This window comes from Alternaria ventricosa (genome assembly GCF_023758065.1).
Source record: "Alternaria ventricosa strain BMP 2768 chromosome Unknown scaffold_5, whole genome shotgun sequence".
NCBI classification, from domain to species: domain Eukaryota; kingdom Fungi; phylum Ascomycota; class Dothideomycetes; order Pleosporales; family Pleosporaceae; genus Alternaria; species Alternaria ventricosa.
The window spans coordinates 1,354,334-1,374,797 of NW_026055685.1; the positions used below are offsets into that span (position 1 = coordinate 1,354,334).

The following is a 20,464-nucleotide window of genomic DNA, read 5'->3' on the forward strand; positions in this document are numbered from 1 at the left end:
CCAGACACCAAGTCACACAGAATACGCATCGAGTCCATGTCTGGCTGTCGCAGTAGACTATTCATCAATCCAGTCCTCGTATATAAATCCTCAAGGTTCTGCCTTTCCTTTCTACTCATCCATCATATCAAGCACATCAGCATCTAACAAAACAATTACTAGTACTTTTCAGCTTGCACCCAACAGACAAAGCAACCACAGCCAGCCCCCAAAGCTTAAGACCGAACACCCACACATATATCCACCAAAACCCACTCAACATCATGTTTCCAGGCGGCCGCTCGTACTACCCCTACCAGAACTCGCTTCAAGACCCAAATAACGGTGGCGGTTTCCACCCCGACCGCATGTATTCGCACCAGCCCGGAGCCCGTCGCGGCGAGACACGATACAACCAAATCCACGGCAGCGGCGACAGTGGTTGGAGTTATACCGGCAGTGGAAGGTATGGAAGGTTTGAGCCGTACGATAGGAGGGGCCCGCAGAGGCGGAGACGCTGATGGCAGGGGCAGGAAAGTGGTTAAGGAAGAGGAGAGACACCATTGAAGTCTGGAAATGAGGAGGATTGGATATCATGAGAATCAACGATGATCATTGTTATTGTAATAGTTTCATGCCTATGCTATCCGTACAGTCACCGCGTCCAGTGCAGCCTGAAGTTCCCCATAGTATCCCTTCTCCGCATTAGTCCTTTTTCGCAAAAGCCCATATATTCCGGAACTGAGGATACAATACTGGCACCGCGTTGGGTACAGCGTTGTACTCGGCATATCTCTTGATCACCTCCATCTCTGTGCTCTCGATTTGGTTTTGTTCGATCGGTAAGTCCATTGTGCTGCCGTTGCTTGTAGTGATGCGAGCGAGATATTCCACGTGACCTGGCGGGTACTTTGATGTTGTGCCGTTCATGAGGGGCGCTTTTGCAACAACTGTAGGTGGTGGCGTTGGTGGCACCGCCTGATAAGGTGATTGATAGGGCTGGTGCGAAGACGGCTGAGGATGAAGGGCGGGGGAGCTGGTCCTGCTAATACCGATGCTCAAGAAATGATTATCCGGAAGCTGCGAGGTTGCAACGCTTCCCAAAGCGTATGAAGGCGTAGAGCTGGCTTCTCTAACAATGGGAGTAGGCTTAAGAGTCTCCTCACGACTAGCCGTTGCGCCATCTTCGGTCCCACTCATAATCTCGTCTTCGTCGGGAGCGGATGGTTTTCTTGGGTTTCGTTTGGATTTCGATGGCTTTTTCGAAGTTGAGAGCGGCTGGTCGACTGGTGCCTTTATAGGAGAGTTTGCCGTTGACGTCGCATCTGGCTTGCTGGTTTCGGAAGCGTTCAGATTTGCGGCTGCAGAGCGTCGCGTGGCTCGACGCGTTACCATCTGAGGTGGATCTTCTGTCCTTGTGACGTTCTCATCTTCTTGCTGAACTGGCGCTTGATCTGATGTGTCGCTTCCTTGCTGCTCGGACTTCCTTGGGCGGCCGACTATTCCGCCGTGTTTACCCCGCTTACGGTCTCCAGACGTGGCAGTTGGCTCGCTCTTTCTTTTGATGGACTTCCTAGAGTTAGGAGGTAGCTTGTCCAAGTTTGACGGTACTGGATCAGCCGCAGCTGCAAGAAGATACGCAGAGGCAGATCCCGAGCCAGACGCTACTTCCTCCTCCATCTCGGCCTCTTGCTCGTTTACGGCTGTAGGGGATGTAGCCAGATCAGTTGTGGATGGTACGACGATCTCAGAAGCTGGATTGACAGATGTGACATCTTCCACTCCATTCATCTCCTCGACCTCATGGCTAGACACTGGAGGCGAAGGCGGCTGGACATCTGCCATCAGATCTTCATCTTCGGCTGGTGCAGTCTCGGTTTTTTCGCCGACTGCGTTTGGTGCAGGTGATTCCTGTTTCTTCATATTTCTCAAGCCCGTACGGGGCTTGACTGCCTTCTTCGGCTTCTTAGCTTTTTTGGTCTCTGGCTCGACATCGTCCTTGGGTAGGTAGCGTCCATTTGGGCCGCGAACCTTACCCGCGCCCGCATCTCGTACTGCCGACTCTGCCTGCAAGTCCCCACTGGGGTTGGAGCTGATGTTGCGCGATATGATACCGCCTATGGGATTTGATAGAAGAGCGCCATTCTTGTCGTTAGGTGAGGTTTGGCCAAGAGCTTCCTCGGTTTTAGGCAAGCCTGATGGGGGTGGCTCGGTCTGAGACATTGCATGAACATCCGATTGTGAGGCAAGATCTAGCGTTTTGTCAGCATGATGAAGGAAGCAAAAGCGAAAGTGAGCCATGCGATGTGGGTTAAAGTGAGGTAATCAAGCGAGATTGGGTGAATTAGGTGATGGTACTATACCTGTATGCTGCGGAATGCTCTGTGAAGAGGCTGCAGGAATCTGGGACCGAACGGGAGGTACGGTCTGGCTCTCAGAGCTCCGCTCTCCAGATGATTTGGAAGTAACGTTGGAAGGAAGTGGTACAGGAGTCTGCCGTGTCGGACGTGGGTAAGTCTGCACGTCTGGTTGGTACCGGCTAGGCTTGTTTGTAAACGGCACTTGGAGCTTTGGTCCTGCGGAGGCTGTAACAGCAAAAGTCAGTATTTGCAGGCAGGATTGGGCGAGAGCTTACTTACCATCAGGGGTGACAAATCCGTTGGGCGGCTGCCCAGCTAGACAAGCTTTCTTCTGCAATCCGTCAATTGAGAACAAAACTCCGGGAGCGGCTTCACTGCGCGCGTTATTTCGAACCATAGCTGATGACATCTCCTTGAAATGTAGGTCGAGAATTGGCCATTTGTCCTGGGTTTTGCCACTAAGAGACCTCACCCTACGGTAAGCCCTGTCCAATCTGCCGAACTCCTGCGCGGTACGCATCAGTTCTGTTTCGGAAGCGTTCCTGGGGGCGCTGAGATATCTTTCCTGTATCCACGTAGCGAGCTCGACGTCATCCTGTGTTTCGCTATTGCATAGAACCTCGTGAATCTTCACTAGAGTTGGGATGTCGGCATAACCGAAGAATTCCTCAGGAAGTAGTGCTTCGGAAGCGACGTAATCAGCGGGAGTGTACGGCATGCTGTATGTGGGCGCCATGGTCGTAGTGTTGACGAAAGCTGTTTTGGTTTGGGTGGAAGATAGGAAACAGCGTTGGGTATGTGGGAGCCGAGCTATTGCGGACTTATCTGACCACGGTGACCGTGGAGTGAATACAGTTGAATAGATAAGGTGCGGGTTGTGTAAGTATTCAAGTCTTGCTATTGTCGCGCGACCCAAGTGAAGCCAGCGGTGAGGATTTTGACCGGGTAGCGGCCGGCGTCGGGCCCACGTGTGCGCCTGCGCAGTGCGAAAAGTGCAAGTGGACGTCGTTGGATAGGACCCAGGCGACTACTGTATGAGACTTGGTGGTAGTACTCGGGAATCTTGAGCAACTGGAGAGTTTAGAGCAAAAGGTGGGGAGCGAGTTGGTGACGGCGAGGGTGGAAGTCCGTGCCCAGTGGTGGTGTTCTAGAAATTCCGTAGCTTCGATGGAAACTTCAGAACGGCACAAAATCTGTCACGCCCTTGGGAGCCAAAGAACTTGCCATTTATTGTCCGGCACAACACGTCGAATACCAGGTGCATTGTACTGTTAATGTGAGTCTTCAGGCATCTTCGTTGAGTGCAAAGAGATCTCGGGATGGTCCGCTGGTACCTGGCTAGTTCGAGCTTTCCCGCCGCCGCGCTGAGTGACCGCGAACCTGGAACTTTCAACCTTGGAATACATAAGCAAATGAGAACATCAGAAGCGAAACCCTCAGACGTCTCTTATATGACTAGCCACCAGCAACACACTGAATATTGGCCGACCTGAAGCTCATTATCTGCATCTCTATCTAATCTCGGTTCTGAACACCCCCACACACGCGCCAGAGCTCCTCTCCCCAACCCATCATATCTTCCCTACGCAAATTTGCCTCCGATCCGTGTTCCCAGGCCATTCCTCGCGATGTGAGCATACTCCTTGCCATGCTGAAAAGTAGCGGCCAAGCGTGGTCATCTACATCGATACCGCGAGGCAACGCATCATGTATCGACTCTCTGAGCGTGTCTTCGCTGACGGATAGCGGGTCGTGATCATCGGCATGGTTACGCATCTGATGGTAAAGATGGTTGCTTACATACCAGAGATCGCGAACGACGCGACGACAGCCTTCAAGTGTTAGGCGACTGTTTATCCCAATGATCTCGCCACCGAAGAACAAATACTGCTCCGGTGCAGCATGCGTTCTGTTGGCCATTCCACCTCTTCTATCACTGGCTGGCGCGTCTCTTCCACCCTGGTCTCGTAAAGCGCCGAACGGAACGAGAGACCAGCTTTCGGTCTCTTCCACATCCGTTGTTGACATGAAAAGCTTGTTTCTGTCGAGTGGACATGTATTCGCGCCTTCTCGAAACCACTCCTGTATGCATGGCTTACCGAATATGTGCCCACAAGGACGCAGAAGAACCGGTTCGTGACATTTGGTGTAACTTTCCCAACAAATGTGGCAAGGATCTGCTGCGGAGCATATTGCGACGGGTATCAGATCATGAACATATGTGTCCCGCATGGGAAGTGACGTTTTATCAGGCATCTGAAACGCTGAAGATCTTAGCTTTGGTTGGAATAGTCTATCAAGAGGAGTGTACGTTAGGGGCTGGGGCTGAGTCTCTTATATTGGCATGACGAGCAAGCGTCCACGAAGTGAGAGAAACACGGGTGAGACGTTACAGGTGACTACTACGGTTTGCTAAACTGAGACCTATATACTGTGTTGGCTGAGACTTCGTCATATGCTACATCACTTATGATGTGGATGAGTAGTTGAGACCGCACCACGTGTGTGTGCGCGCTTGTAAGTCTAGAACTTTACTTCGTTCCGGAATCGGTATAGACTTTGTGCTACGCTCACTCTAACATAATGATATTCCATGGGATAACTACGAACTTTGAAGCTCGTCCTAGGGTTTTCGGGTCGCTGCCACAGCTTACCGCTTCATTGCTTTGCTGACGCGGCGGTACTCGTCTCGTGACTCTGCGCGCCGCTTTCGAGACATATCGCAGCTATCAGGGTAGTCTAGTCTGTTTCCTACAAGAGCATGTCTCTTTGTTGGCTTGTAGCATGCTCGTATGGTCTGAGCGAGCTTTGGCGTGGGGCTCGTATCAGCCCGCGATATAATAGAAGTGCGAAGTGGAACCGGTGCGTTATTCTTCTGCAACTGTGCCTTAGTTACAAGGTGCCAGAATATCTTAGCAAAACGCGAACGAGCAGCTGGTGATGATGACGACCCTATTTGTGGACTTAGAATCAAAGAGCGATTTCGCCACTGAGATTGCAGCGTTCTCAGATCTTTCTCGATCTCTGGATGGTCACTTGACACTACCCAGGCCCCACGCTGGTCCGACAGTCGTATCTTGAAATTAGTGATTGGTGCTGCAACGGCAGCTGGCCCATACTTGGCTACAATGCTCCATGTCTCGTTGCGAAACCATTGCGCTATATACGATATGGGTACATCGCAGTACTCCTTACCTCCATTTTGGCTGGCCGTCTTTCGATCTACCCATATCTTACGCATGAGAAGGTGAGTGCCTGGTCCCGACAAGTCTTGAGGGTTGATTACGGTGCCGAACATGAAGTGCTCCCAGCCATAGCCCCACTCAGCTTCTGGACAGTCAGCTCGGATGTGCGGCTCCTTTGTATTGCCTCGTCGCAATATCCCCACAGCATGAGTAATCTCATGCACGAGTGTTGCAGCGAAGAGGAAATCGTGTCGAAACTGCGCACATCGCGACGCCGCTTCGTACTCACCAGTTGAATAAAAGTTATGCAACCAGTCCGCCATCTCAATCCTACAAGAAAATTTGCGCTGAAACGCCGGACAACATGACGCGACATGGTGTGGAATTGTATTGTCGCGCAGCGAACGGGCGTATACTCGCTTCGCAGACGGTAGGAAGTGGAAGGAAACGCTGTGCCCAAGGCAATGCAAAGCCTCACGCACTCCGGCCAGATATTGACTGCGTTTCTCTTCAGACGCATTCGCGAGCGGGTCTGAGAGGTAAGTCTTCTTCGCATCCTCAACTATGCCTATCAAGTCGCGTCCGTATAGAAGCGGTACAAAGAAAGCGAGGACGGTGTCGTGGCTGAGAAAATGTGATGCCAACCGAAGCATCTGCCGCATAGGCCCGTTACTATCGAACCAACTCAACGTCGGATGGATTGGATTGCGCAAGTTTCCAGGCAGAACACTTTCGTCTTCTAAAAGTTTGAACCTGTCGTTTTTGTTGCATGCTGCGATCAATCCGTTGATACCGGGGTTGGCTTCTGGGGCGACACGTTTCTGTCGCAGCGGCGTCTGCTCCGTCATCGTTTGCGGATATGGAATGGGTGTTTGCGCACCCGTACTCGCCATAATCCAATGAAGTATACATAGTGGATGCATGACCATTGTGGAGAGTCAACCGCGACATAATGAGACAAAGCGGTGAGTCAAATGAACGACATGCCTGTCAGCTAGGAAGAAGAGTGGCCAGACTAGAACAATGCAGAAACAACACTTCGTTCCTATAAGTTCGACAAACATTGTGGTAAGCATGAGAAAGTCATCGTAAAAAAGACTTGATCATTGTGAACCGGGGTGGTAAACGGACGCATTGTGCAGCGGCACCCATCGATTCCTCGAAGTAGATTCGGACAGTGGCATGTGGGTAAGTCGAGAGACGAATGTAATAACGACCGCTTTACGTGCGCGCACATGTGCCTGAGCCGGCTGGAACCAATTTTGTTGAGCGCATTGAGAGACTGGGCGCGCCTCATGGCTGACAGATGCGTAAGCAATAACGCTGTCGTCCCGAGCGTATGTGGGTGGCTGGGGCACCTTGGTACCTTCGCACCTTCGCACCTTCGCAACATATCCAGGTAAACGATCCAGTAGGTGCGACACTGCAAACAGCTTCAATTTACTGTATAAGTGCTGTCCTAGGCTTCCATTCCTGTCGTGAATAGATCGCGTCGTGGTGACGAACTGCAGGTATAGGTAGGTAACGATCGAGATGTGTGAATACTAGAATTTGTGAAGGGAGCAAAGCCTGCGCTTCAAAAATACAATGATCGCGTAGAATCATTACGGTTGTGATGTTATGATAATCACAGAGTGAAGTTTCGGACGAAAGGACGGCAGCGAGATCGGGACGCGTCGAGAGGCTTGGCGTCATGTGCTGGCGTGTCTTAGCGTGTTCAGACGCGTTTGCCCCGCTGTTTGCTCTTCAGGGACCGTTGGTCACATCCAACACATTCAATCTCCTCATTCACCGTTACACGCACTAGCGACGAACAGCTGGCCAATGCTTCAATGCATTCAGTCACACCATCCTGCAAACCCCGCCAACCCCGCCATCGCTAGTTCGCAAGCTGCAAGCACCCGTGGGTAGCTCCCGCCTAACGCGTCAAATCAGCTTCTGCATACATCAGTACACTGCCGCAGCATCTCACTCCTGAGCATAGCCTAGCCATGGACTGGGACGACTTTCATCGACGCGCCAAGCGTGTTGTACCACAACAGGAGCTTAAAGCACGCCGGTGCTGGATTGGTGTGCTCGATCACCGCAAGTCCACCCAGGATGAGTTCAAGGAAACCGATTTCTTATGGATGATAGGCCACAATGTAAGCTCTACAGCCTTCCCTGTTCCGAGATAAAGATGTTTTGGCGGCATCAATGCGCGCGGAATATACCTAGAATGCGCCGATGCAGTACCACGCCCATTCGCTGACCTGCTTTTAGAAAATTCCTATTCAGAAGATTCAGGATACTTACGAGAGACGGCATGATCTTAACAGTGTTCGCATTAGTTACAAAGGCTGTATCGTCGACCAAAGCGATATCGTCAAGTCTTTCTTAGTGCCGGAAGACAGCGTCGTGGTCTTCAATGCCGTAGACCCGCTCAACGCAACGGTACAACATCAAACACAAGACCCTACATCGCTCAGGGAAGAGCTCATTCAAGCCGAGATCGCGCGTCGGCACCAGGAGATCGAATCTGGTCACAATGCTAAGCAAACAGTAAACAACCATGCCAACCCTGGAACAATGGGAAGAGAGCCACTACGCTATGGTGCTGAGACAGCCTCCGTTTTCTCTCACGGTGCATCAGGCCATTCGGCAACTCGACATAATCACAGCTTTGCTTCGCCGTTGACATCGAGGCATGCCAATACTTTGAGTAGCCGCGCACCTGCACTCGACTCAGATAGCTACCCGCCGTGGTCTCAGTCACGGTCTCCTGTTCAACATTCTGTGCAAGACCAATTTCATCAGCTACCACGGCGCTCTTCTAGTGAACTAAGCACACCGTCAATTCCAGCGGACAATTTCCGCCAGGCGAGCTCTCGACCAACCGCTGCTTCAGTTACGGCAGGCGCAGCGCAAGCTGCTCATCGTGAAGCTACTGAGGCGCATCCCGCGGCACCATCGATGTACCCAATGAACACTTGTTCCGCCGTCAAGGAGGAGAGACAGTCGCCAGTTCCTTTGCAACATACGTCCTTTCCCCAGGATGGCCATGTGAAGCCGGAAAGCAGTTTTGATCCGGAAAAGGTTTTCAATAGAGATGCCTCGCCGGAACAGGATGTTCAAGAAGAGTTGAGCTCCGTTGACCGATGCATCCGCTCAGTCATTGAGCTACAAGACCCTAACATTCTTGAGGCTGGCGTATCCACATCTCTCAAAGTTCTCGCAAGCCTTAAAGACCAGTTTCTGAAATACTCAACATCTAATGCGGACGCTGCGGCATGGGTACAAGCCATTGAGAAGCTCATCCCTCAAGCGCAGCGAAAGCGCACTGTGGTTGGTGTAGTGGGCAATACTGGAGCTGGGAAGAGCAGCGTCATCAACGCTATGCTTGACGAAGAGCGGCTCGTTCCTACCAATTGCATGCGTGCTTGCACTGCGGTGGTTACCGAGATCTCGTGGAACAGCAGCACCGACCCAGGCTCTAAATACTGCGCCGAGATTGAGTTCATCAGCCAGGCGGACTGGGAGAAGGAACTCACAGTTCTTTTGCGCGAGTTCCTTTCCGAGAATGGTTCTCTCTCGCGCGAGGCACAGGATCCCAATTCTGATGCCGGTGTTGCATGGGCAAAGTTCCATTCCGTCTACCCGTCTGTCGCCAAGGATGCTTTAGGTGACTGCACCATTCCTTTGCTCATGGCCAAGCGATCCGTTGTCGACGTACTTGGGACTACCAAAAAGATCCGCTCGGCTAGACCTCAGTCCTTTTATCGAGAGCTCCAACGTTACGTGGACAGCAAAGAGAAGGTGGCAAAGAAGGACAAGAACAAGGAGAAGGTCTCCAAGCCAGCTTTTCAAACCGAGTACTGGCCCTTGATCAAGGTCGTCAAAATCTATACGAAGAGTCATGCACTCTCAACCGGTGCAGTCATTGTGGATTTGCCGGGTGTTCACGACAGTAACGCCGCGAGAGCCGCTGTTGCTCAGGGCTACATGAAGCAATGCACCGGTCTCTGGATCGTTGCTCCTATCAATCGAGCTGTGGACGACAAAGCCGCTAAGACCTTGCTCGGAGACTCGTTCAAACGGCAGCTCAAATACGACGGCGGCTTCTCCAGTGTTACGTTCATCTGTTCGAAGACGGATGACATCTCTATCACTGAAGCAATCGACAGTCTTGGGCTTGAAGAGAATGTTGCGGCGTTTGAAGAAGAACGAGAACGCCATGATGAGCAAATAAAGCAAATCCGGGGCAAGATTCAAGAGTTGAACGAATCGCGAGAGGTCTACAAGCTCGCGATGTCGAGCGCAAGTGAGGACATTGAGGTGTGGGAATCACTCCAGGAGCAGTTGGACGACGGGAAATCTGTGTACGCACCACAGCCCAAGACTCACAAACGCAAGAAGGCCGTCTCGAACAAGCACGCACGTAAAAGGAAACTGCCTTTCGATGACGATACGGATGATGATTTTGAGGATTCCGATTCCGATGAGTCTGGGAGCGACGATGAAGTTACATTCCAGGGAGAAAGGCAGCGGCTATCAGAAACTGACATCAAAGAGAAACTGAAGGAGCTAAGGGAAACAAAGAAAAACACTAGGCGAGAAGGCATAGCAATCAAGCACTCTATCGACGACTTGAAACCTCAAATTCGAGAGTTGGAAGCGAAGAAGGATGAAATCAAAGCTGAGATCAGCCGCATCTGTATCGCAGGCCGAAACCAATACTCCAAATCGGCCATTCAGCAAGATTTCGCTGCCGGCATCAAGGAAATCGACCAGGAAAACGCGGCCGAAGAAGATGAAGACAACTTCAACCCCGACGAGGAGATGCGCGACTACAGTCAGGTTGCTAGGTCTCTGCCAGTCTTTTGCGTCAGCAGTCGAGCGTACCAGAAGATGTGTGGCCGGATGCAAAAGGATGATGAGGTGCCTGGTTTCATGACACCAGACGAAACCGAAGTGCCTCAACTCCAGAACCATTGTAAGAAGCTTACTGAAGGCGGACGCATCCAGACAAGCCGCGCGTTCTTGACCAGCGTATGCCAGATGTTAACGACTTTCAACCTCTGGATGTCGAACCACGGGGCGGGTTCGAAGATGACGGACGAGGACAAGCTCAAGCAGGCAGACTACCTACAGCGGCGGCTTACTCATTTAATGGACGGATTACAGGGAGCCATCGGTGCTTGTATCAAAGAGATGCAATCTGAGATGAAGACTCAAATTTTCGACAAATGCCCAGAGCTCATCAACAAGGCCATTGAAACTGCGCCAGCTACAGCACATGCTTGGGGTTACAAGGATCAAGGTGGCCTCGCGTGGGCATCCTACAAGGCAGTCGTCCGACGCGACGACGTTTATCATTCTTCTGCGGCCGGTCACCGTGACTTCAACTCCGATCTTGTGGATCCCATCATCAAGCAACTAGCAACGGGTTGGGAGCGAGCCTTCCAGACGCGCCTTCCAAAAGCCTTTGATGCGTACATCGGCAATTCAAGCACGCTTCTTCACAAGTTTCACGAAGTCATAGAAGAGCGTGCGAGGACCAGCGGCGTTGGCCTGGCGAATCTCTCAATCTTGAAGACACAGGTCTGCAACTACGAGCAGCTATTCAAGGATCTTGGGGTTACGCTCATCACTCAAATGAACGAACTCCAGCGCGAAGCGAACCGTGACTTCAGCCCTTGTATCGCGGGCATTATGCATAGCATATACGATGCGTGCACTGAAGAGCGTGGCGCTGGATCTTACAAGCGCATGAAACAACACATGGAGAATCACGTGGAGCGGGAGCGACACAGGATGTTCCATGAAGCTATCGCCACAGTCAACAAGCACCTTAAGGACATGTGTAAAGCACTTCAAGAGTCGATGGAAGCCAAGGCTGATGAGATCTTCGTGCAGATGAACAGGGACTATACCCGAGTGCTTGGTGGCGCGGCTGGCTGTCAGCCCCTTAATCTGCAATCAAAAGAAGAGAGGGAGCTGAGGTCGGATATCAGAGAGATCTTGGAAGGCATCGATGCGCTGTTCGAGCCCATCGCTCGCGGCGATATCTCAGCAGAGGAAGTCACAGCAGACGGTACGGCCGAAGCAGAAGAGCAGATGGACATTGACATGGAGGACGACCGCAGCATCGTTGACTCCGCACAGGACTCCGTCGAGGAGGACGTTGATGAGGCAGCTCCGATGGAGACTGGATCATCTATGTCCAAGATTGGTGACGACCATGTTGACCGGCGTGCCCGAGTCGACGACGAGGTAGATGAGGAAATGTAGGTGTGCTCACGACACATCATCAACTTAGCCGTCGATATCCGTATTGCTTCATAGTTCGCTGCTTTATACCCCAGGCGTTAGTGGAATTGTCAAGCGGGCGTTCAGAATGGGATGGTTTCTTCTCCGAATCAGTTGATACGAGGGGGAAGGAGCGATCTATTTTGCAATTTCAGTCGGTACTTCTCCGGAGTGCATGGTCTCTATAGCCATCAGAGTGCCTTCATCTCTGGGCCGGGTGGGTATCTGGTGTCAGTGCGTTACCAATGCAGTCTTTTCAAAAAATCTCCACGAACGTGTACTCGTGAAAGTAAACCCACAGGTAATGTATCAGCACTCCATACAAAGAAGAGCCGAACACACTGGTGTTCACTTTTCCCCAGAAGGTGTCAAAGTCAACAAGTTTTTTGTTCATGAGCTCCTGAGCGTCTATTGTCCTTAACCAAACCCTATAAACGCCGCGTCGTTATGCCATGCCCGATACCAATGTATTGTCACATCTAATCGTCCCACTCCTCGTCCAGGTTGTCTATTAACCTATCCTCATCTTCATTCCTTCGTCCCCTCCGTCCGCTGTCCTGGCCGAGCGAGACGCGACTGTAGCCCCGGCGGGAAGGCATGAAGCGCGCACACGACGAAGTAAGAATGATGAACATGTCCTTCACGATGTCAGCAACACCAACAAGACATTCGAACGTCTGTCATCACCACCGGGCGCTACTACTACTCCTTTTACGACAACAGCGGAGTAGACTTACAGAGAAGAAGCGCCAGATGCCTGCCCACATGGCGTAGTTGGGCAGCTGTCTCCATCCGCGCTGGTGCATGACGGTGCGTTGGTAGACGCAACCACCAGCAAAGTATACGGCTACAGCGATCATGACGATGACACCGAAGACGCCGCCGGGGCCTAGAGCTTGGGTATCCTGGTGTACGCCGCCGCATGCGAAGGGTGAGCGGCCTTCGAAGAAGTACGAGCAGTCGTCTACCGCCGCGACGAAGGACACACTTGTTTTCGCAAGCGGGTCGTTGTCGCAAAGCAGAGAGATGATGGTAGTCTTGCGGCGCTCCGTCTTCTTGGAATCCTTCTTCTTGTCTCCGTCGTCCTTGTCGTCATCGTCGTCGCCATCAATGATCTCGCGGGTGTCAAGAGAGGTTGGTTCGAGCGCGCGCTTCGATTTCGAGGACAGATCTGGGCAGAGCGAACCTCCGGTGTAGTTTAAAATCAGCTTGCGACCGCGGAAGATGGGTTCTGAGTTCTCGAGACTAGAAATCGCAAGATGTCAGCATTGCGCTCCAGTGGATCCTTCTGCCTGGTCGTGAACGAGCATCTTAAGCCCCTCCTTCTATCCTCACTTTGTAGGGTGTCAGACTCACCCAATGGCCCATTGCTTGTCCCCTCTCTCGTAGAATGCGCTGACGTTTCTCCAAAGGCCCTTGTCTAGATCTTGCACCTTGTCCAGCTCCTCCACTACAGGCCCACAGAAGTTAATCGTGAAGTTGGCATTGTAATCGTAGCCCTTGGCATGCCAGCTGCCTTCTTCGCCCTCCTTCTTGCTACTTTTCTTGCCATCCGACTCCGATGGTGGCTGGCGGCGCATAGGGTTCAGGTCGAAGAAGCGCTCGGACGTGGGTGAGATGACGGTACATGGCTTGAGCTGTTTGTCCGAAGCGGCCGTTGCGAATGGGCCCGACGCTGCCAGAAGCAGGAGCGAGTAGAGTAGGGATATCATCGCGTAGTGATCGGCGCACTACGCACTGTGAGGGTCGAGGCGTGGTGACGGTGAAGGTGGAGCTGATACGATTGTCCATCTTCGCAACACGTTGACTTCCGGCCGCCGCGCCCCCATGTCGAGTGCCTTGCAGCGGCAGTATCGACGGGCGGTAGCGCCAAACGTGGTTAGCGTGGCCAAGATGGCGTGTGCGCGTCATTACGGCTGCCATAGAATCCGAGATCCCTTTCATCGTCTGATGCGCCCAGCCTCGTTCATTGCTATATAGGACACTGCACCCGTGGCTGTCTTTGATTCAGGCGGCGCGACAATCACCCTCGGCGAAGACAACAACTGCGACAAGAACCTTTGTTGTGAAGACGTGACCGGACCCCTATTCCTCGAGCTCACTCATTCGGCGGATCTAGCCGGAACGGAAAGAGCTGGAGAACGCGACAATTCGACATTGAAAACATGTCGAAAGCGAAGACTGACAAGGCGACCAAGTCGCTGGCTGAAGAGCCTCATGGCTATGAGTTTCTAGGACCGTAAGTCCATCCACGACTTTTGCGCGCCCTGACGATCCCAACGCTAACCTCGTTCCAGCCCCGGAGCTTTCATCATCTCTTTCGGTCTTCCAGTTTTGGTGTACGTCTTCACGTTCCTGTGCAATGACATCTCTGGATGCCCGGCACCTGTCCTTCTCCACCCCTACAGCTTCACCCTCGAGCAGCTGAAGAAGGAGGTAGGATGGACTGGCTTCTCGGGTCTGCTCAACACCCAGGCTTTCCTTGGTACCCTGGCCTACTATTTCCTGAGTCTGTTCCTCTACCGATTCCTTCCCGGCCAGGAAGTTGAGGGTACCGAGCTGAGGAGCGGCGGAAGGCTCAAGTACAGGTTCAATGCCTGGAACTCAGCCCTCTTCATCATGACTGTTCTCGCTGCCGGTACCATCTCCCAGGGTGCCGAGTTTCCCGTCTGGACCTTTATCACCGACAACTACGTCGGCATCCTGACGAGCAACATTCTCATCTCCTACTTCCTGGCCACTTACTGCTACGTCGCTTCTTTCAGCGTCAAGCACCCCAAGGATCCGTCCATGCGCGAGCTTGCTGCTGGTGGCCGTACTGGTAACATGCTTTACGACTGGTTTATCGGACGTGAGCTGAACCCCCGTGTCAACATGCCCATCTTCGGAGAAGTTGATATCAAGGCATGGTGCGAGCTTCGCCCTGGAATGCTGGGGTGGATCATCCTCGACCTGGCCTTCATCATGCAGCAATACCGCAACTTCGGCCGCGTCACTGACAGTATTCTTCTTGTCACCATCGCCCATACCGTGTACACATTCGACGCGCTGTTCATGGAGCCCGCCATCCTTACCACCATCGACATCATCGCCGACGGCTTTGGGATGATGCTTTCCTTCGGTGACCTCGTCTGGGTACCCTTCACCTACTCCATCCAAACCCGCTACCTATCCAACTACCCCGTTGATCTCGGTCCCGTTGGTATCGCTGGCGTGTTGGCCGTCCAGGGTATCGGGTACTACATCTTCCGCTCAGTCAACAACGAGAAGAACCGATTCAGGACCGACCCCAATGACCCGCGCGTCAAGCACCTCAAGTGTATCGAGACTGCCGCAGGTTCCAAGCTTCTGATCAGTGGCTGGTGGGGTATGGCGCGTCACATCAACTACCTTGGTGACTGGTTTATGAGCTGGAGCTACGTTCTACCCACTGCCATGTCCGGTTACCTCATCAAGAACGCGGCTCAGTCTCCCATCACAGCAACTCAAACCGACGCCTACTTCTACCAGAACAGCTACGGAAAGTACGCCGTCCCTGGTGAGGCCAAGGGCTGGGGTATGATCTTCACCTACTTCTTCATGGTCTACTTTGCCATCCTACTCATCCACCGTGAGCGCCGTGACGAAGAGAAGTGCCGCAGGAAATATGGCAAGGACTGGGACCGCTACGTCGAGCTTGTCCCGTACAGGATCGTGCCTGGCATTTATTAAAAGGTCTCTTCCAAGACTTCTGATTGGATGTCAAAATCAGGGTGTGATGCTACCGCTTTGCGCGGTTGAAGACGTGCACCCATTATGTTTTTGTTTGTATTTATATCTGGAGGCTTAGGATGGAATGCTACCGCAAGATCGGTTGAAGACATACATCCATGTATGAATATCGTGGAGGAGGATGGAATGCTACCGCACGGCCGGTCAAAGACATACATCCTGGAGTGTTAAAGGAAGAGAAGTAGAAAGACGGTTGCAACGCTATCGCGAAGACGATTGAAGACGTGCGCCGAAAATTCAGGGACAGGTAGATGGACATGTAGCGCTATCGCTCTCGAGCGATCGAAGACGAACATGCCAAATTACAATAATGTTTATTCACATGACTTAAGCCGACCATGCAATGGAAGGTGTGTTGTAAGAAGTTGAGAATACATTGATACTAGTAACTAGAGTCGTGCTGTCCAGCAGCGTGTAAAGCAGGTCATTCCTTCATCATCCCACGTCATTCCCGTCATAAACCGTAGTTAGAAAGAACAGAAATCGTAGCATCATCAAAAGCATGATCAAATCATAATCATGGTCGTCATCTTGATCACCTCACAGCCGCACCCTTCCGATACGTCTTCGTCTTCTCATCCCACCCATCATCACCCGCCCTCCTGCTCCCCCTATGACTCCTCCTCTCACTCCCCGCATAATCGCTCTTACTCCTCTGATCGGCATACTTTCTGCCCCCGTAGCCACCCAGCACCAATCCGGCTGCTGTGCCCAAACCAGGGAAGATTACATCCCCGATTATCGTGCCTGCGCCTGCGCCGAGGAACGTGTCTCTGTTCTTGTGCTTGTCCTCGTGCGCTTTGTCGAACGAGTGTGATTTGCGTGGCTTATGTCTGGGTTCGTTGCGCGAGCGGTCACGGTCGCGGTCGCGGGAAGTGGAACGGTCGCGGGTGGAGTGGCTGTGATGGCGGTGGTGTCTGCTGCTGTTGCTGTGCCGGGGTGGGGAGTAGTCGTCCGAGTCGGATACGGAGCCTAGACTTGTGCTGCGGTCCGAGTCTTGGTCTGCGAAGCGCACGCGCGCGGGTTGCGAGTGGCTTCTGTAGGGTTGTAGAGGGGCGCCTAGGTAGCCGTTGTTTTGGGGCATCGGCTGTCGGGGTGGGTAGTAGCTGCCTGCTGGTGGTGTTTGAGGGTATGGTGCTGTCATGGCTTGGGCGTTCTTCTTCTCGGGGTAGTACTGGTGTTGCTGTTGTTGTTGAGGTGGGTAGCCATGATGTTGTTGCGGCGGTGGCTGAGGATATGCTGAGTATGATGGAGGTGGAGTGTTCGCATATGGAGGATTGCTAACGTGTGGTCGTGGAGGTTGCGCAGGTGGTTGTTGGTATTGTGGCGGCTTTGGTGGCTGCGGTGGATATGGATTTGGCGGGTGGCTGCCTGGCAGTTCATGCGCAGCCGCTGTACCTAGATAATATTCTTGCGCTGCCATCTCTTGTAGCCTTTCAGGGTATTTGCAAACGAGGCTGTTGATCGCAAAGCAGAAAGATATGACTGAAAGTGTTTATAGATATGATGTGGAAGAAGATGCAAAATGCCAAAGACAATACAATCACAAGGCCTTGGCTAAATAAATACCAAGAGCGCGTGCAACTGTCACCAGTCCGTAGAAAGTACGACGTTGATACGTCATTCGATCAACGGATCTGCTTCGGGAACGCTTAGCATGCAGCTCGGCCTGTCCGGGGAGCTCGGCAAGCTTGTCAGCACGAGGCTCACATAAGGTTGATCTATGGCGAAGTCCGGAGGGAACTTCCGGCACCTTCTTTGCGCGACGGAAAGCTGACGTGATGAAAGAAAAACGAAGAAATGTTGACTCAGAAATGGTCATGGGTACGCTATTAAAAAGTGATGCTAAAATGCCCGCGGGCTGTTGGGTATCGATCATGAAAATGTGTCTATGTTGTGTTCGACGAAACGCCACAACTAGGCCAAACGCCAAGAAGGAAAGGGAGGGTCCCGCTCCAATGAGCGTCTTCAGCCTCCCTGGCTGCGCAACACAAGGCGCTGGGCATATTTCTCAGGATTTCGTCGCCACTCCTGTGGTCACGAGTGGAATGTTCTGCGCTTCTTCGTCGTCTCGCTGGTCTCCATAATCCCTACGCATGGGCACACCTTCGACTTTCTTGACGTTTTTGCCCTCGTGCCACATCATGATGCCTGCAGCACCCGCCACTCCGCATCCTAGAGCCACAAAAAGACCAGTAGCCCAAGAAGGCCGGTCGATGCGATTATAGTGCCACATGTAGAAGCACAGAACCACCTGGAAGAAGGTGTTCCATACATTCATCCAGATGACGAAATCCATCTTCCAGCTCTTAGTGGGTGGGGCGCGAATCGCCGTGGGTGGTGGGTCGGGGATCATCTGGACGGGAATTGGTACAGCTGGATCTTCAGGATCGACGACAGTTGCGCCTGCTTTGTCAGGCAACCGATCTGAACCTGGCAGCCGAAACCATCCCCGATGTATGCCAGCGAGACGTCTGATGCCCGTCTCCGTACGAGCTGATCCTCCGATTCTCCAACAAGCCCAATAGTATAAATCGCGGAACCTCCACGGCGCGAGACCAAATCCTGTGACGCAGAAGAGTGCGTTCAGGATTTGCGAATCGTACTCGACCCACTTCCGGCGCGGGGAGTTGATGTCGTCACAGGTAGGTGTACACATGGCGGGTGCGGCGTTACAGAGTAGGAGGAAGAGCATACCACCCCAGGCGACGACGTTTAGGCCGTAGAGCGTGATGAGGAAGCCGGCAGGTGTGAGGAACCACTTCCAGAAGCCTTTAAGCCCGATCATGAACGATTTCTTCCACGGCAGCTTGGGAGGTGGTACGTAGCCGTTGGCATACTGCGCCATGATTAGCATGTTTGTCTGGACGGTGGAGGAGAAGACGTACCCGTCCTGAGGATGTCCGTTTTGGCTGCTGCGGCCTATCGTCGTCAAAGTGCTCTGTCGCGGAATCGGAGCCGTGCTTTGATTGTATGCCGGTATTGGGGCGCTCGTCGTGGCCATCGTACCCCGCGACTTGTCGTGTATCCTCCTCAGCCAGAGCAGGAAAGGGTTCGGTTTCCAGTGCATTGCTTGAAGAGGCTTTGCGCTGGGCACCGAAGGACGGACGCTCAGATTGATCTATCGGAGATGCAGCGTTGGTGGAAGCGCGCGACCGCTGCTCGCCCTGGCTCGTTCGTGAACCTGCTCTCTTCCGTTGCGAGTCTTCGTTCCATCCGTCAGAACCAAATGAGCCCTTTCTGATGTCCGTTATCGAGGGTGCTTTGGCGGCAGTCGTCCCTGCGGCAGCCCACATGCCGGGCGGCGGGTTCACGTCCATCAATTTACCAGTTGCGGTACGGATCTTGTTCGAGACGATGGAGGCATTGGTGGAAGTTCGTTCGCGGGTCTTGGTCGATTCTGCGGTAGCGCTCGATGCATTGGGGTTGCGAATGCCCTCAGGCTGAGGGAACGGCACTGGCGTTGGTACGTTGCTATTCGAGGAAGGCATGACTGCTGAGAGCGAAGTGCACCTTCGCGTTTGTTTTGTAGGGGATTCGCCCCGTTCAGGCGCGTGTGCGGTTCGACGTGTCAGCCAAGTGGTTGATCGCTGGTACGATTGGCAATGTCACAGTGCCTTGGCGAGATCCCTGCTTTCCGTTTGCTATCACTTGGGCCGGTATAGGGGTGCTGGCATGAAACCGGCTTCGAAGAATAGCAGGAGCCGTCTTAGAATCGACATGGTTGCGACTGCTGGGCGCCCAAGGTTATATGATGTTGGCGCTGGCGTGGTGGGAAGGAGACGGCCTAGATTGTTGTGGACGCGGCTCCTGCCAACCCCAGACCCACTGACGTGCAGCGCGTATAAGCCACCGTTAGATCGCTATACGAATACGCGAGAGGTACTTCGCCACACGTAATGGCGTTGCAGTCCGCGCGTCACGGTTAGACTTGCGAGATACATTAGAGTCTTGGGTGATTTTTTTTCTTCGTTTATGTATCGTATGCAGCAGAGTTTTACTGCGAATGCGACTTTCTACAATGGTCCCATCGTTCGAGTGCATGCAGTATTGGCAACCGGAGTCGCTCCGACGCGCCCCAACGCAGCCGTCGCATTGGCAATACATAACAAACAATTGATTTGAACAGTCCAACACCCTCGCTCTCAACCCCATACTCACAAGAAAGCCAGAGCGCCGGCAATAGCGACAACAACCGGCATGTCGTGACCCCTCGCCGCGGCAGCGTTTTCTGTCTGCTCTGGTAGACCAGAGCTAGTTGCACTCGCGGCCGAGCCAAGGATCGAAGAAGGCGTGTCAACAGCACCGCTAGAGATGGGTGTCTCGCCCTCAGGAATTGACATGGCGCCAGTGGAGTCTTGAGGGGGGATTGATACGTCCGTTGCAATGGGCATGGAAACTGGGGTTGTGACGACCGAGATGCCAGATTGTGGTGGAATCGACACATCCGTCACGGTGGGCATGGAAACCGGAGGGATGACGGACACGTCCGTTACACTGGGCATAGAAACTGGGGGAACGCTCATCATGCTGCCGGTGCCTACCATTGTTAACATATTGCGCGACAGGCCGAAGAGGATGTGCTTACACGCTGGGCATGGAGGCTGAACGCACTCCATGTAGCACGACCATGGGTCGACATCATCAGTAACGGTCTGAGTCTGAATAGTATAGAGGGCTTCAGACTCGGGCGTGGGACTGACGAATGGCGAGGTCGCGACTGAGGTATCGTCTTGGGCAACGGCAACGCTAGCCAGAAGCAGAAGTGTGGGGATGGAGATTGCTGCGAGCATGACGACGGCCTTGCGAAGATGACTGAATGATTCTTGGAAGTTTCGAAGGAGTCTTGAACTGCAAAAATAACCCAACTGGACAAGCTAT

At 52.9% G+C, this 20,464-nt stretch overlaps 5 protein-coding genes across 5 annotated transcripts; 2 read left to right on the forward strand and 3 right to left on the reverse strand.

The window, feature by feature from the left end:
* Positions 1 to 684: 684 nt before the first annotated feature.
* Positions 685 to 3,075, reverse strand: J4E93_003819 (uncharacterized protein; the record flags this gene model as incomplete). Its single annotated transcript, XM_049341749.1, has 2 exons — positions 685 to 2,231; positions 2,619 to 3,075. The coding sequence occupies 2 exons, from the start codon at positions 3,073 to 3,075 to the stop codon at positions 685 to 687; spliced, it is 2,004 nt and encodes a 667-aa protein (XP_049201254.1).
* A 4,440-nt stretch (positions 3,076 to 7,515) lies between these two features.
* Positions 7,516 to 11,794, forward strand: J4E93_003820 (uncharacterized protein; the record flags this gene model as incomplete). The annotated part of the gene is made up of 3 exons (XM_049341750.1): positions 7,516 to 7,668; positions 7,787 to 8,147; positions 8,367 to 11,794. The coding sequence occupies 3 exons, from the start codon at positions 7,516 to 7,518 to the stop codon at positions 11,792 to 11,794; spliced, it is 3,942 nt and encodes a 1,313-aa protein (XP_049201255.1).
* Positions 11,795 to 12,291: 497 nt separating this feature from the next.
* J4E93_003821 (uncharacterized protein) lies at positions 12,292 to 13,524 on the reverse strand (the record flags this gene model as incomplete). The annotated part of the gene is made up of 3 exons (XM_049341751.1): positions 12,292 to 12,450; positions 12,550 to 13,057; positions 13,169 to 13,524. The coding sequence occupies 3 exons, from the start codon at positions 13,522 to 13,524 to the stop codon at positions 12,292 to 12,294; spliced, it is 1,023 nt and encodes a 340-aa protein (XP_049201256.1).
* Positions 13,525 to 13,977: 453 nt separating this feature from the next.
* Positions 13,978 to 15,523, forward strand: J4E93_003822 (Delta(14)-sterol reductase; the record flags this gene model as incomplete). The annotated part of the gene is made up of 2 exons (XM_049341752.1): positions 13,978 to 14,051; positions 14,110 to 15,523. 2 exons carry the CDS (start codon positions 13,978 to 13,980, stop codon positions 15,521 to 15,523), a joined length of 1,488 nt encoding a protein of 495 aa, XP_049201257.1.
* Positions 15,524 to 17,594: 2,071 nt separating this feature from the next.
* On the reverse strand, positions 17,595 to 19,074 carry J4E93_003823 (uncharacterized protein; the record flags this gene model as incomplete). The annotated part of the gene is made up of 2 exons (XM_049341753.1): positions 17,595 to 18,422; positions 18,472 to 19,074. 2 exons carry the CDS (start codon positions 19,072 to 19,074, stop codon positions 17,595 to 17,597), a joined length of 1,431 nt encoding a protein of 476 aa, XP_049201258.1.
* Between the last annotated feature and the right edge of the window lie 1,390 nt (positions 19,075 to 20,464).